The following is a 15,712-nucleotide window of genomic DNA, read 5'->3' as shown; positions in this document are numbered from 1 at the left end:
TCTGGTCAGCAGCTGCGGCCTCAACGCCTTCACTTCAGCCACATTACCCAGCAGCCCCAACATGTTACGATGCAGCTCCTGTTTATCAGGAAACTCCTGAAATCAAAAGAGCAGCTGGATGTCAACTCACCCCAACATGACGACTGTGAGCTACTCAAACCCTCCTCAAATGTAGTATATACTTGGACAGAACACAAAATCAGGGTTTGACACACACAGTTCTACAAGCGCTCAAACGCAAGCACTAAGAGACCTTCAGACAGTCCAGGAAGAGATTCATGCCGTTACACTCCAGAAACATCTGACAGTTATCAGGCGTCTCATCCGTGATGTTCCACAGAGCACTCCACGAGAACTCCATCACCTGATCACACTGACATCACACACATCAATGACATCATCAACGACATCATCACATCAATCATTAATACAGATGAAGTTAAAATGTAAATTCAGTCATTGTTTACTCACCCTTGTGTTGTTAAAACCCCATTTGACTTACTTTTTTTTTTACTTCTAAACATGTCTGAAGAGTTTGTAGTGAATTGATGCATTTCTGTGCCCAGCCTTATTTTTCTGAACGGAGTATTCGGAAATCAAACAGAAACATAGAGGAGCGACAGGCTGCCACAGTCACAACGTGTCCTAACCTGACGGCGAACGACACATGATAAAAGGTTTATTTTCTATGTTAATCAAAGTTTTCACCCTAATCAGCGGTGACGAGTGACGGGACATTCTATCGATTACTTGTTTTCTATTTTCAGCATTGCGTGGGTAACTCCGTCCGCTCGGTCCAAAAACTTTCAAATAAAAATAAGGCTGGGCACAGAAATGCATCAATACTTCAACTACAAACTCTTCAGACATGTTTAGTAAGTTCTGTTCTCTGTTTTGTGTGCAGTTGTGTTCTGTTGTCACCATCACTGTTTTTATAAACAAACGCGTTTTCGCTTGAACGCCCCCATGTCGTGAGGGGTGCGTGAACTGTTGCTCTCGTGTCCTATCATGAACACACACCGGAGATCAACGGTCAGTGAACATTTACACTAAATCTTATCGTATGCTTTCATAACAATCATGAGTCTCATGAATAATTAATTAGACTTCTGAATGATACTTTTGTGTTCTTTTGAAGCTTGAAGAGGTGTCACCATAAACTGCCATTGTATGACATCACTGAGCACAACATTTATTCACAATTTCCCCCTTTGTGTTCAGAAAAAGATAGAAAGTCATATGGAGTTATAACAACACAGGAGTGAGTAAACAATGACTGAATTTACATTTTTGGGTGTACTGTCCCTTTAAATAAGTTACGCAACTCACCATTTTGTCCTGCAGTTTCTTCTGTATCAGATTCAGCATTGTCTGTCACACAAAACATTATTTTCTGTATGACTTGATGACACAAATTTTTAAATACTATTTTTTGCAGCACCATAAAACTCATAAATCGTGAGCTAACCTTAACAAATCCCATTTTGCCGACGGCTTCTTTGTGGTCGTTATCGACCTGACAGACGAGAGCGTTACACAGGTGAACAGCGATGCGCTGGATGGACTCGTCCTGACGTGCCGGCTCAAGAATCTTCAGCAGTAACAGATTCACACGGTGATACTGAAACTCCAGTTCCTCGGGAATACTGAAGTTACACAGCGTCAAACAACAGTTCCTCTGGACCTACACGAACAGAAATGCCTCGTTTTGTTTACAGTCACAGGCAGCTAATGTACCTTGACCAGAGTGTGAATATGGAGCTTTTCTATTGCTGCTCGTCAAAGCTAATTACTATACATTTAAAAATGTCATTGCCTATGACAGCTTAAATGCTCCTTGAAATCATGTGTGTGCGTTTAACTCACCGTGACCTCTTGGTACTGCTCCATGCCATTGAGCACCACCTGTATGACCTGTCTGCGCAGACACACGCTCTGATCATTGCGGTACTCAGTGTTGGTGAGGTAAAACAGGGCGGCGCTGCCCGTCACCTGAATGCTCTTGTCATATTTATGAGTCTTCAACGCTCGAATCACCAGCTGACAAACACATGAACAACATCAACAGAGAACCTTCACAAAATACAAAACAACAGTAGTTTATTATTGGTTCTATGATACATTTTTCTGGTTAAATCTATGATCAGTTCTAGATCAGCTCTATGTCTTGTTCTATGGACGGTTTTCCTGGCTGATTCTATGATCAATAATTGATTGAGTCTATGATCGGTTCAATGATCAGTTCTAGATTGGCACTATTATATTTTTTGTTGGTTGGTTCTATAATCAGTTTTATTAACGGTACTAGATATGTTTTCCTGGTTGGTTCTATGATCTGTTTTTCTGGTTGGTTCTATAATCAGTTCTAGATCAATTCTATAATTGGTTCTATGGTCTGTTTTCCTAGTTGGTTCTATGATCTGTACTAGATCAGCTCTATGATCAGTTATATGATCTGTTTTTCTAGGTTCTATGATCAGTCCTATGAACTGTACTGTACTAGAATAGGTTTTTCTGGTCCATTTTATGATCTCTTTTCCTTGTTTGTCCTATGATCTGTTCTAGATCTGCTTTACAATAATTCTAGATCATCCCTATGATCGGTTCAATGATCAGTTCTAGATTGGCACTATTATATTTTTGGTTGGTTGGTTGTTCTATAATCAGTTTTATTAACGGTACTAGATATGTTTTCCTGGTTGGTTCTATGATCTGTTTTTCTGGTTAGTTCTATAATCAGTTCTAGATCAACTCAATAATTGGTTCTATGGTCTGTTTTCCTAGTTGGTTCTATAATCTGTACTAGATCAGCTCTATGATCAGTTATATGATCTGTTTTTCTAGGTTCTATGATCAGTCCTATGAGCTATACTGTACTACAATAGGTTTTTCTGGTCCATTTTATGATCTTTTTTCCTTGTTCGTCCTATGATCTGTTCTAGATCTGCTTTATAATAATTCTAGATCATCCCTATGATCAGTTCAATGATCTGCTTTCTAGTTGGTTCTATGATCAGGTCTAGATCGATTTCATGATCAGTTCTAGATCAGCTCTATGTCTTGTTCTATGAACGGTTTTCCTGGTTGATTCTATGATCAATAATTGATTGAGTCTATGATCGGTTCAATGATCAGTTCTAGATTGGCACTATTATATTTTTTGTTGGTTGGTTGGTTCTATAATCAGTTTTATTAACGGTACTAGATGTTTTCCTGGTTGGTTCTATGATCTGTTTTTCTGGTTGGTTCTACAATCAGTTCTAGATCAACTCTATGTTTTGTTCTATGAACGGTTTTCCTGGTTGATTCTATGATCAATAATTGATTGAGTCTATGATCGGTTCAATGATCAGTTCTAGATTGGCACTATTATATTTTTTGTTGGTTGGTTGGTTCTATAATCAGTTTTATTAACGGTACTAGATGTTTTCCTGGTTGGTTCTATGATCTGTTTTTCTGGTTGGTTCTACAATCAGTTCTAGATCAACTCTATAATTGGTTCTATGGTCTGTTTTCCTAGTTGATCTGTACTAGATCAGCTCTATGAACAGTTACTGTATATGATTTGCTTTATTATAATTCTAGATCATCCCTATGATCAGCTTTCTATTTGGTTCTATGATCAGTTCTAGATCGGCTTTAGACCTTCAGACCACCACCGACAGATTATTAATATGAGTGTATTAAACTGTATTAAACATAACAGAAAACAAAACAACAGTAGTTGTGCCAGTAGTTACCTGCAGTGCTCGCAGGAGTTGACTGCAGTGCTGTATTCTGGCGATGTCAAAAAGTTGGTTAATAGCTCGATGGGCCAGTTCTGGACGCTGTTCTGTGTATGCCTCGATAGCATTCAGGATCTGATCCTCATTCTTTGAACCTGTGACCTGAAAAAACACACACTATGGTCATAACACTGCACATCCCATCATAACAGCTGCAGTATGAAACAGTGTGTGTGTGTGTGTGTGTGTGTGTGTGTGTGTGTGTGTGTGTGTGTGTGCAGTACCTTATACGCAGGTATGTGTGTGACATTGCAGAGTGTGGTGTTGTAAAGTCCTAAGAACTGCAGTGGTCTCTTTAACTCCTGAAACGGGTAAATGCTGCTCTTACATGGCTCAATGCTGCAAAACACACATACACTCAGATCAAGTCAATGCTTCACAAACACTGAAGTGAAAGATGGGATCGGAGATATGTGTGTGTGTGTTCACCTCGGGGGTCCCGTGGCTTCTTCAAACTGTGGCACAGTGCAGTTGTCCAGCATGATGTGTCCAGAGATGTCCAGAGACACCAGATTGACCAAACCCTGAACAATACTGCTCAGAATCTTTTTTGTCAACTTAAACTTAGATGTTCTCTGATTTTCTCTGGAAATATCCAGATGTCTGCCGAAAGACATGAAGAAAACATCTCATCAGTTTGATCAGGCGCTTCTGCAGATGTGACACGAAATCACATTATGAACTTTTAAGTAAACGTCATTAGTTCTGTGATCAATTCTATAAACAGTTCAAGATCATCTCTTTGATCAGTTCAACAATCTGCCTTCCTGATTGGTTCTATGATCAGTTCTATCACCGGTTCTCCTAGTGGGATCTGTAGTCCCTTCTATATGATCTGTTTCCCTTGTTGTTTCTATCATCAGTTTTCCTGGTTGGTTCTATGATCTGTTATCAGTTCTAGATCAACTCTATAATTGGTTCTATGGTCTGTTTTCCTAGTTGGTTCTATAATCTGTACTAGATCAGCTCTATGATCAGTTATATGATCTGTTTTTCTAGGTTCTGTGATCAGTCCTATGAACTGTACTGTACTACAATAGGTTTACTACAATGGGTTTTTCTGGTCCATTTTATGATCTTTTTTCCTTGTTCGTCCTATGATCTGTTCTAGATCTGCTTTATAATAATTCTAGATCACCCCTATGATCGGTTCAATGATCAGTTCTAGATTGGCACCATTATATTTTTTGTTGGTTCTATAATCAATTTTATTAACGGTACTAGATATGTTTTCCTGGTTGGTTCTATGATCTGTTTTTCTGGTTCGTTCTATGATCTGTTCTAGATCAGCTCTATGATCAGTTATATGATCGGCTTTATTATAATTCTAGATCATCCCTATGATCAGTTCTAGATCGGCTTTATTATTGGTTCTATGATACATTTTTCTGGTTAAATCTATGATCAGTTCTAGATCAATTTCATGATCAGTTCTAGATCAGCTCTATGACTTGTTCTATGAATGGTTTTCCTGGTTGATTCTATGATCAATAATTGATTGAGTCTATGATCGGTTCAATGATCAGTTCAAGATTGGCTCTATTATATTTTTTGTTGGTTGGTTGGTTCTATAATCAGTTTTATTAACTGTACTAGATATGTTCTCCTGGTTGGTCCTATAATCTGTTTACCTGGTTGGTTCTATTATCAGTTCTGTGATCTCTTTTTCAGATTAGGTCTATGATCAGTTCTAGATCGGCTTTATGATAGTTCTAGATCATCCCTATGATCAGTTCTGTGATCTGTTTTCTTTGTTGGTTCTATGATCTGTTACATTTCAGCTTCATGATCAGTTCTAGATCAGCTCTACAATCGGTTCTTTGATCTGTTTTCTAGTTGGTTCTACGATCAGTTCTAAATCGGCTCTACGATAGGTTCTATTATCTTTTTTTATTGGTTCTATGATCAGTTTTATTAACTGTACTAGATATGTTCTCCTAGTTGGTCCTATAATCTGTTTTCCTGCTTGGTTCTATTATCAGTTCTGTATTGGCTTTAGTTCTAGATCAGCTCTATGATCAATTTTATGATCTGTTTTTTGGATTAGGTCTATGGGCAATTCTAGGAGACAGTTAGTCTCCTAGTGGTAAAATCGGGTTGTAATATCTGTTCTCAAGAGCATAAGGATATCACTGATCTCAGACTCATCCAGTAACTCCTCACCTCAATTTGCTCATCTGCAGCAGTGTGTGGATCAGATCCTCTGTCAGATCAACATTATAGAGCACAAGAGATGCCAGTCGCTCCTTCCACTGGGTGAGAAATGCCGGGCGGGGCAGATGGATGCCCGACAGGTCCAGAGAGGTGAGAGCAGGCAGCTGTTTTAACAGAGTCTCTACGTCAACATCTGCAGGAAGACCGCCCAAATTTAGCAGCCGTAAATGGTTGAAGCCTTGGAAATTAAAGTCCTGTTCCATTGTGTGCCTGTGGAGACGCTCTTCCAGATCTTCATCATCATCATCCTCACCATACGCCAGCGGAGCGCCACCTTTCCTGAAGAAGATGTTTGAGCATCCAAACAAACTAAGCGACAGAAGACAGTGTCTGAAACTGTACAGCGTTCTCAAACTGTGAGCCGTCAGACGGTTACAGAAGGTCAGATGAAGCTCGATCAGATCCTATAAACCAGGAAAGAATAAATCACTTTCGGCCTGAAAACATATCAACATGACATACAGGACCAATAATTCTGTGAAGAAGCATGTCTCTTCTATCTATAATTGTTCCTATCTGATCCTTTCTCACCTGTTTGGCGATGGCTTCCAGGTCTCGGTCCCGAACGAAATCCTCCCGGAGCTGCAAGCGGGTGAGTCTGGTGCTGCGTGGGTCACTGAAGAGCTGGAAGAAGCCGTCCTGCGGCTCGCAGTCACTGTCAGTGTGGACCAGATCCATGTACCTGACAATCACAACCATCATCTCTAAATATTCACAATATATTTTTACTGGTAATATAAAATTAAGCAAAATGATGAATATTGTGAAGATTTGAATGTGCTTTTCATTCCTTGAAATGGTTAAAATCGCTTATTCAACAATTCAGTAATTCTGACATTTGTGGGCTCCACCCTGTCTCATTTACATACACGTTCACCAGTTTATCACAGATCTCGCTAGGCAGGAAGATGTCAGGACGCAGGTGGAGTTTGTTCCGCTCTCCTGTGTAGCACATGGTTCTCCGCAGGTTCTTCAGACAGAAGACGGTGCACAGAGACATCAGGCTGTCCGGGTCGTCTCCTACTTTAGCCGCCATGATGGCGTCCCTGTCAGTCTTTGAGTCGATCAGCAGGACGACTAGAGATAAACACGACAGCGGTCTGATTTCAGGCGGCACACATTGAGAGAAGAAAAGCTGCTTTACCTACTGGACAAAATCAAACATTATGATTAATGAAAATGGATCTGATCTGTGATGATGAAAACATAAACAAACACGATTCACAGGAGGAACACTCCCTCACATTACAGCATCATCGGTTCTCATCATCTCTTCTAAGATTGGTCCAAATTATCACGTCTATAATTGTTCTACTAGCATGTTCTATGATTGGTTCTCTTGATGCATTCTTTAATAAGTTCTACATTCATTTCCAAGAATGGTTCTCAATGTATTTTTCTATTTTTTTTTTAAAGGCTGGTTCTCCTGGTTAATTGTACCATCAGTTCTACAAAAAAATCTAAAATCAGTCTGGTTCTATAAAAAATTCAGCAATCACTTATTTTTGTTGGTTCTATGATTAGCTCTATGATTGGTTATTTGGTGCATCCTATAATCAGTTCTACATTTGTTTCCAAGATCAGTTCTCATTGTCCTTTTTTAAGGTTGGTTCTCATGGGGGCTCTGTGTAGCTCAGCGAGTATTGACACTGACTAACACCCCTGGAGTCACAAGTTTGAATCCAGGGTGTGCTGAGTGACTCCAGCCAGGTCTCCCAAGCAACCAAATTGGCCCGGTTGCTAGGACTAGAGTCTCACATGGGGTAACCTCCTCGTGGTCGTGATTAGTGGTTCTTGGTCTCAATGAGGCATGTGGTTATTTGAGCATAGATCATGGAGAGTAGCATGAGCCTCCACATGGTGCGAGTCTCCTCTAACTGATTCAGCCATCAGTTCTTCTTGTTGGTTCTTTGATTTGCTCTATGATCAGTTATCTTGGTGCATTCTAAAATCAGTTCTACTTTCGGTTCCAAGATCAGTTCTATTTTTTTTTTTTTAAAGGGTGGTTCTCCTGGTCAATCCTATCATCAGCTGTACCAACAACAAAAAAAATGTCCCGTCTGGTTCTATGATTGATTTTATAAAAAATTCAACAATCAGTTCTTCTTGTTGGTTCTATGATTTGATCTATGATCAGTTCTCTTGCTGCATTCTATAATCAGTTCTACTTTCGGTTCTAAGATCAGTTCTCATTGTCTTTTGTTTTTAAAGGTTGGTACTCCTGGTCAATTCTATCATCAGTTCTACCAACAAAAAGATATCCTGTCTTGTTCTATGATTGATTTTTATAAAAAATTCAACAATCAGTTCTTTTTGTTGGTTCTATGATTTGACATATGATCAGTTCTACTTTCGGTTCCAAGATCAGTTTTCATTGTATTTTTTTTTAAAGGTTGGTTCTCCTGGCCATCATATCATCAGTTGTACCAACAAAAAGATCTCTAATCTAGAACTGATCATTGAACCGATCATAGACTCAATCAATTATTGATCATAGAATCAACCAGGAAAACCGTTCATAGAACAAGACATAGAGCTGATCTAGAACTGATCATGAAATCGATCTAGACCTGATCATAGAACCAACTAGAAAACAGATCATTGAACTGATCATAGGGATGATCTAGAATTATTATAACGCAGATCTAGAACAGATCATAGGACGAACAAGGAAAAAAGATCATAAAATGGACCAGAAAAATCTATTGTAGTACAGTATAGCTCATAGGACTGATCATAGAACCTAGAAAAACAGATCATATATGATCAACTGATCATAGAGCTGATCTAGTACAGATTATAGAACCAACTAGGAAAACAGACCATAGAACCAATTATTGAGTTGATCTAGAACTGATTATAGAACCAACCAGAAAAACAGATCATAGAACCAACCAGGAAAACATATCTAGTACCGTTAATAAAACTGATTATAGAACCAACCAACCAACCAAAAATATAATAGTGCCAATCTAGAACTGATCATTGAACCGATCATAGGGATGATCTAGAATTATTGTAAAGCAGATCTAGAACAGATCATAGGACGAACAAGGAAAACAGATCATAAAATGGACCAGAAAAACCCATTCTAGTACAGTACAGTTCATAGGACTGATCATAGAACCTAGAAAAACAGATCAAAAATTAAGAAATCAGTTCTTATTTCTTATCTCATTGTCTTTTTTTTTTAAAGGTTTGTTCTCCTGGTCAATTCTTTCATCAGCTGTACCAACAAAAATATCTCCTGTCTTGTTCTATGATTGATTTTTATAAAAAATTCAACAATCAGTTATTTTTGTTGGTTCTATGATTTGATCTATGATCAGTTCTCTTGGTGCATTCTATAATCAGTTCTACTTTCGGTTCCAAGATCAGTTCTTATCTTTTTTTTAAAGGGTGGTTCTCCTGGTCAATCCTATCATCAGCTGTACCAACAAGAAAATCTCCTGTCTGGTTCTATGATTGATTTTATAAAAAATTCAACAATCAGTTCATCTTGTTGGTTCTATGATTTGCTCTATGATCAGTTCTCTTGCTGCATTCTATAATCAGTTCTACTTTCGGTTCTAAGATCAGTTCTCATTGTCTTTTTTTTTAAAGGTTTGTTCTCCTGGTCAGTTCTTTCATCAGCTGTACCAACAAAAATATCTCCTGTCTTGTTCTATGATTGATTTTTATAAAAAGATTCAACAATCAGTTATTTTTGTTGGTTCTATGATTTGATCTATGATCAGTTCTCTTGGTGCATTCTATAATCAGTTCTACTTTCGGTTCCAAGATCAGTTCTTATCTTTTTTTTTTAAAGGGTGGTTCTCCTGGTCAATCCTATCATCAGCTGTACCAACAAGAAAATCTCCTGTCTGGTTCTATGATTGATTTTATAAAAAAATTAAACAATCAGTTCTTTTGTTGGTTCTATGATTTGCTCTATGATATGCTCTATGATCAGTTCTCTTGCTGCATTCTATAATCAGTTCTACTTTCGGTTCCAAGATCAGTTCTTATCTTTTTTTAAAGGGTGGTTCTCCTGGTCAATCCTATCATCAGCTGTACCAACAAGAAAATCTCCTGTCTGGTTCTATGATTGATTTTATAAAAAATTCAACAATCAGTTCTTCTTGTTGGTTCTATGATTTGCTCTATGATCAGTTCTCTTGCTGCATTCTATAATCAGTTCTACTTTCGGTTCTAAGATCAGTTCTCATTGTCTTTTTTTTTTAAAGGTTGGTTCTCCTGGTCAATTCTTTTATCAGCTGTACCAACAAAAATATCTCCTGTCTTGTTCTATGATTGATTTTTATAAAAAATTCAACAATCAGTTATTTTTGTTGGTTCTATGATTTGATCTATGATCAGTTCTCTTGGTGCATTCTATAATCAGTTCTACTTTCGGTTCCAAGATCAGTTTTCATTGTATTTTTTTTAAAGGTTGGTTCTCCTGGTCATCATATCATCAGTTGTACCAACAAAAATATCTCCTGTCTGGTTCTATGATTGATTTTATAAAAAAATTTAAAAAAAAAACAATCAGTTCTTCTGGTTGGTTCTATGATTTGATCTATGATCAGTTCTCTCTGAGCATTCTATAATCAGTTCTACTTTCGGTTCAAAGATCGGTTCTCATCATCTTTTTTTTTAATGGTTGGTTCTCGTGGTCAATTCTATCATAAGTTCTACATGAAAATTTCAATAAATATCCAGTCTGGTTCTATGATTGGTTCTATAAGTTGAAAATCAGTTCTCCTGGTTGGTTCTGTTATAAGCTCTATGATCAGAATGTACTTTTATTGGTTCTCAAAGTTTGTTCTATGATCACTTAAATGATCAGTTCTATGGTTGGTTCTCCTAGTCAATTCTATCATCAGTTCTATGAACAGCTTTCATGATGATCAGTTTATGTGACTGATACTGACAGCATCACTGACAGTAACAAAACTCTCATCATACATGTCACTCTCTGTTTACATGTTTCCTAATGGAATGAATATTCACACTGTTTTTGGTGTTTGTGTTAATATCAATATTTATACTGTATTGTTATTGTAATAATGCTGTAAATGTGTATGTTCTGCTGGAGATGATGAAGAGTGTTAGCGCGCTGGCTAACCGTTAGCATGTTATATGAAGTCAGAGAGTTTAAAGTCGTTTATTATTGTGTGTCAGCGGCTGTCGTGACCAGTGTGTGTGCGTCTCTTACCTGACGCGCCGCACTCCGACTGACGCGCCGCTTGCCTCACAATAACCGCAGAAATACGAACATTATCAGAAGATGATCAGATGTCAACAAAACCAGCGACGCATCCGGGTCACCTGCTCACAGCGCACCGTCACTTCCTGTTGAGTCTCATTGATAAATCATAACATCACTAATATCCGTAAATATAAATAATATCGGTAATATACGTGTTTACAGTTTATCAAGACTGTTATTGACTCCATAGACTATCAATGATTCAAAGACACTATTTCAATTTGAATGATTGCATATATCTTTGCACAAGTATGGTAATACCATATGTTTTGGATACTATGATATTCCGTGAAGTGTATACCATGGTGTATTTCAGTACCACAGTATATCAAAAATACCATAATATTACCATAAGAAACCACCACTGTGCCATGTTGAGAGAATTGCAGGTTACTCAGCAATTTGTAAACTAATTTATCTCTAAATGTGAGCTAAATCTGACAAACCGCTCCTTATATGAGGTCCTCAAACGTAAAAAAAACAACAATAATAATCATAAATAATGTCATAGGAGTAGAATTAAGATTTGGGCTAGTGTCTATAGTCATTAGGGTTGGGTTTATATAAAACAACAGAAGTTTATGGCATGACCTTGTTTACATCACTATATAATAATAATAATAATAAAAAAACTTCCATTGCTAATATAAATTCAAATACCTTGTTTTAATTCATTTCTGTTGAATGTTTAACATGTTTCATGTCAATTTAAAGGTGTGAAGAGGATAACAGTCTGAAGTGTTCAAGTAAAGCTCAATCGACAGCGTTTTCGGCATAATGTTGATTACAGAAAAAATTACTTTTCGATTTGTCCCTCATTATCTTTTAAAAAAGCAAAACTTACAATGGAAGTCAATGGGGTTTAATCTGTAAACATTAAAATACTCACTGTTTCAAAAGTATAGACACAAGACATAAACAATATGTGTGTTAACATGATTTTACTGTGATAAAATCACTTACTAACCACATCTGTGTGAAGTTATATCCAAGATATTCAGTTAGTTCAACGATACTTACTCCAACCAGGACAGCCAGGAACCTGAGAGTGGTGGTAGATGACCAGGTTTACACTTTACAACATCAGGAAAATAACAGTTTCTGTCTGAATATGCTGCGCTGCTCAAGATCTTGTCATATCAAGACTGGACTACTGCAATGCTCTGTTGGCTCACACCCAAAGTATACTTCGGTTGGTCAGACGAATCCTGAGCAAATGCCTACAGGATGAGTGAAGGCTCAGAACGTGCATGCGCCTGGAATTATTTGAGCCATAGCTGTCACGAAGAAGCACTAAACATCAGCAGACGAAGGTTAAAGGATGTGCACATCAAGAACACGTGTGTGAGGAGACCAGCAGATACCTGCATTTGTATAACTCAAGTCTGAAGGAATATAAAGACATCTTTATGGGTCTAAACTCCTGAGGATAAATAGTCCAGTCAAAATGTGCATTCACCAAGCGACTGTGTATATGCACACAGTCAAAGGAAGTATACATTGACAGGCTTGCGTTCAACTTTACGCAGATGCTAAGCGTTCACGTCAAAACTATATACTTTGGGCTTCAGTGAAATGCACTTCCAGCCCCACCTGATCTGTTGAGACCTTCTCAACATTAAAAACAGTTGAAGACACATCTCTTCTATGAGTAATGAACCAGTCCACAAACATAAGGAACGTGCGTTTATATATATATATATATATATATATATATATATATATATATATATGTATGATGTTTCTTCTGTGTCTTTCTTCTGCTCTAACTTCTGTACTACTGCTATGAATAGAACTTAGCAGTGTGATACTTCGAATGTTGTTGGCTTTCATGACGAATGGCTTATGTTGCTCATTTTTAAGTTGTTTTAGATCAAATAAATAAATAAATCTACTAAATGTAAGTAAATGTAAATTTAACCAATGTGTTGCCATGACAACGTAACGCTCTTAATTCTATGATCATAACAACTTTACAGCTCAAATATTACACACATTTTAACAGAAGAATGAATGTAAAAGTGATTTTATAAAATTGTAAGCTTCACATTTCTGTTTAAACCCTCCAAAAATTGTCCTCATTGAGCTATTCAGGTTGTAGTCCACAAACCTAGAAGAGCATTCTCCGTGTTTTTATAATACGGGTTTTCTATAAGGTCTGTGGTGAACATTACTTGAAGATATGTGGATGTTTTGTTCTACAACATGAATTACACACTTTCATGACTTAAAGGTGAATTTTGAAGCCTTATTGTCATGGAGAATTCTCTTCCGGGTTCGTCGGAACAGTTTTGAACTGCGGTCAAGTGGGCCGCGCGTTGAAAATAAACGGTCAAGCCAGCCGCACATCTTTTTTTTAGGATGCGCGTCTAATCGTGTACTTACGGTATGGGTGCTGAAAGAGGTCAAACTTGACTTTTAGACTCTATTTTCTGCTATTTTCCATCTTATTAGGACACAAATAATATATATTTTATTTTTACTATTTTAATATTTGTATGCCTAAATATGATTAACATTAATTATTACATAATTTATTCATGTTCATATTCATTTTAATTATCATACATCCTTAATATTTTTACATTTTTTATTTTTAATGTTTATATATATATATATATATATATATATATATATATATATATATATATATATATATATATATATATATAGTATACATTAATTACTATAATATATTTATTAATGCTAATGAAATGTAATATTAATGTTATTTATCATACTTTTATTTTCCATTTTTATTGTTGATTTAATTATCATATATCATGTATTAATGTTTATTTACTTATTTTTAATGTTTATATATATAGTATACATTAATTATTATAATATATTTATTAATGCTAATGAAATCTGTAATATTGATGTTAATTATCATACATTTATTTTACATTTGTATTGTTGATTTTAATGTTTGTGTATATATAAAGTATACATTTAATTATTATACATCATGTATAAATTTTTATTTATTTACTTACATTTTTCATGTTAATGTAAATGACAAATATGATACAACAGGCTTTTGGTGGCTTTAATCTGTCAATTATCCATGAATTGCATATATGAACAATAACAACCTGATCTATGAAATATGCTTGCATACCTGTTGAATGAAACACAAATGATATTTAAAACACACACACACACACACACAATTTATATATACAAGTATGTTATATTACTGTATAGTTTTGTAGAAAAGGCAAACTCACCCCATCGACGTGCATTCTATCACTTACACCATGTCTCATTTTCAAACACTCATAAAAAGTGTTCCTTCATAGGTTTGCTCATTCTTTCAATATATTCCTGTTCAGAGTGACTCTGACTATTACTGTAATTATTGTCATGTCATTTTACTGTATGGGTTTGGAGAAAAGTAAAGGCAAACTCATAGTTTGCATTATGATGTGCATCTGGTCTTCTTGTGAGCTCGCGCATATTTGCATTGCTTTAACCCCTCGTTGTAAGTCCCGCCTTCTTGCACACCAATTGGTTAGAGGCCAAATTCCTGCCTGTCAATCTCTCCGCTAACGCGTGTTGTGTTCGCGTGTACGTCGTGGTGGAGCTCAAAGAAAACTACCACAAATCATCATAGAGACGTGGGTTCGAATCCAGCTCTGGAGTATAAATCTTTATATAATCTTGTGAAGTTTCGTGCCTGTCTGCCTGACGATACACACATAAGAAATATTTGTAAAGTTCTTATTGTTTGTGTCACTATTAAAACGATTGTTACAAATAATGAAACATGGACTGGAATAAATGGTCTAACAATTCTTCTGATGTGTCATTAATATTGGACAATTTTATTTTTGAATCAGTACTATTTCTTTGATGTATGATATAAATGGCGTAACAGTACTTTTGGTATATTAATAATACCGGAAAATGCTATTTTTAATCTGTACTATAAACATGTGATTTTATGTTTTAAAATGTCTTGTCTACGAGCAAACATGTGATTATTGTTATATTGTACAAGTTGTGTTTTGTCACCACCATTAAAATGCTTGCTTCTACTATAAATAAAAAAATATACAGTAATTGCAAATATATCTCAATAATAATAAGGTGATGACAAATACATTCAAACTTGTTTGAATAAAAATGTGTAATGAAAAAACTAACATATTATAGGATATACTCTATATAATTACAGCAGTGCAGTTTGTAAACAATATATACACAATATAATTAGGTATTAATTAGACAATCAAACGCATGAAATAAATGTTACATTATAACAATAATAATATAAAACTGTGCAAATGAGTAATCACCATCTTTAAAATGCTTGATTTGCAACTGTAAGTATATTGTAAATATAAGTGCAAATATAAAAATAATAATAACGTGAGCACAAATGCTTACAAGCCTGTTGATTATTTATTTTTTATTTTTTTCACACTTTTTGCCAAAAGTCAATAACAATCAT

At 36.0% G+C, this 15,712-nt stretch overlaps 1 protein-coding gene across 3 annotated transcripts in view; it reads right to left on the bottom strand.

Moving 5' to 3' along the window:
- Positions 1-11,339, bottom strand: part of LOC127628186 (protein zer-1 homolog) — a 15,490-nt gene extending 4,151 nt beyond the window's left edge. The window contains exons 1-12 of one of the 3 annotated variants that reach the window (XM_052104920.1): positions 11,200-11,339; positions 6,869-7,143; positions 6,531-6,681; positions 5,949-6,403; positions 4,215-4,388; positions 4,010-4,124; positions 3,741-3,887; positions 1,867-2,040; positions 1,469-1,684; positions 1,330-1,371; positions 254-373; positions 1-96 (exon numbers count right to left, since the gene is read on the bottom strand). The exon at positions 1-96 is cut by the window's left edge and continues 20 nt beyond it. In XM_052104920.1, coding sequence (XP_051960880.1) covers positions 1-96; positions 254-373; positions 1,330-1,371; positions 1,469-1,684; positions 1,867-2,040; positions 3,741-3,887; positions 4,010-4,124; positions 4,215-4,388; positions 5,949-6,403; positions 6,531-6,681; positions 6,869-7,035 — 1,857 coding nt within the window. In that variant the 5' untranslated portion in view covers positions 7,036-7,143; positions 11,200-11,339. Of the gene's footprint in view, positions 97-253; positions 374-1,329; positions 1,372-1,468; positions 1,685-1,866; positions 2,041-3,740; positions 3,888-4,009; positions 4,125-4,214; positions 4,389-5,948; positions 6,404-6,530; positions 6,682-6,868; positions 7,147-11,199 lie in introns of all 3 variants that reach the window. The other 2 variants (XM_052104919.1, XM_052104918.1) reach the window with 2 other exon arrangements.
- Between the last annotated feature and the right edge of the window lie 4,373 nt (positions 11,340-15,712).

The sequence above is a fragment of the Xyrauchen texanus genome, chromosome 34 (assembly GCF_025860055.1).
Source record: "Xyrauchen texanus isolate HMW12.3.18 chromosome 34, RBS_HiC_50CHRs, whole genome shotgun sequence".
NCBI classification, from domain to species: Eukaryota; Metazoa; Chordata; class Actinopteri; order Cypriniformes; family Catostomidae; genus Xyrauchen; species Xyrauchen texanus.
This window is presented reverse-complemented; position numbering and strand designations above follow the sequence as displayed.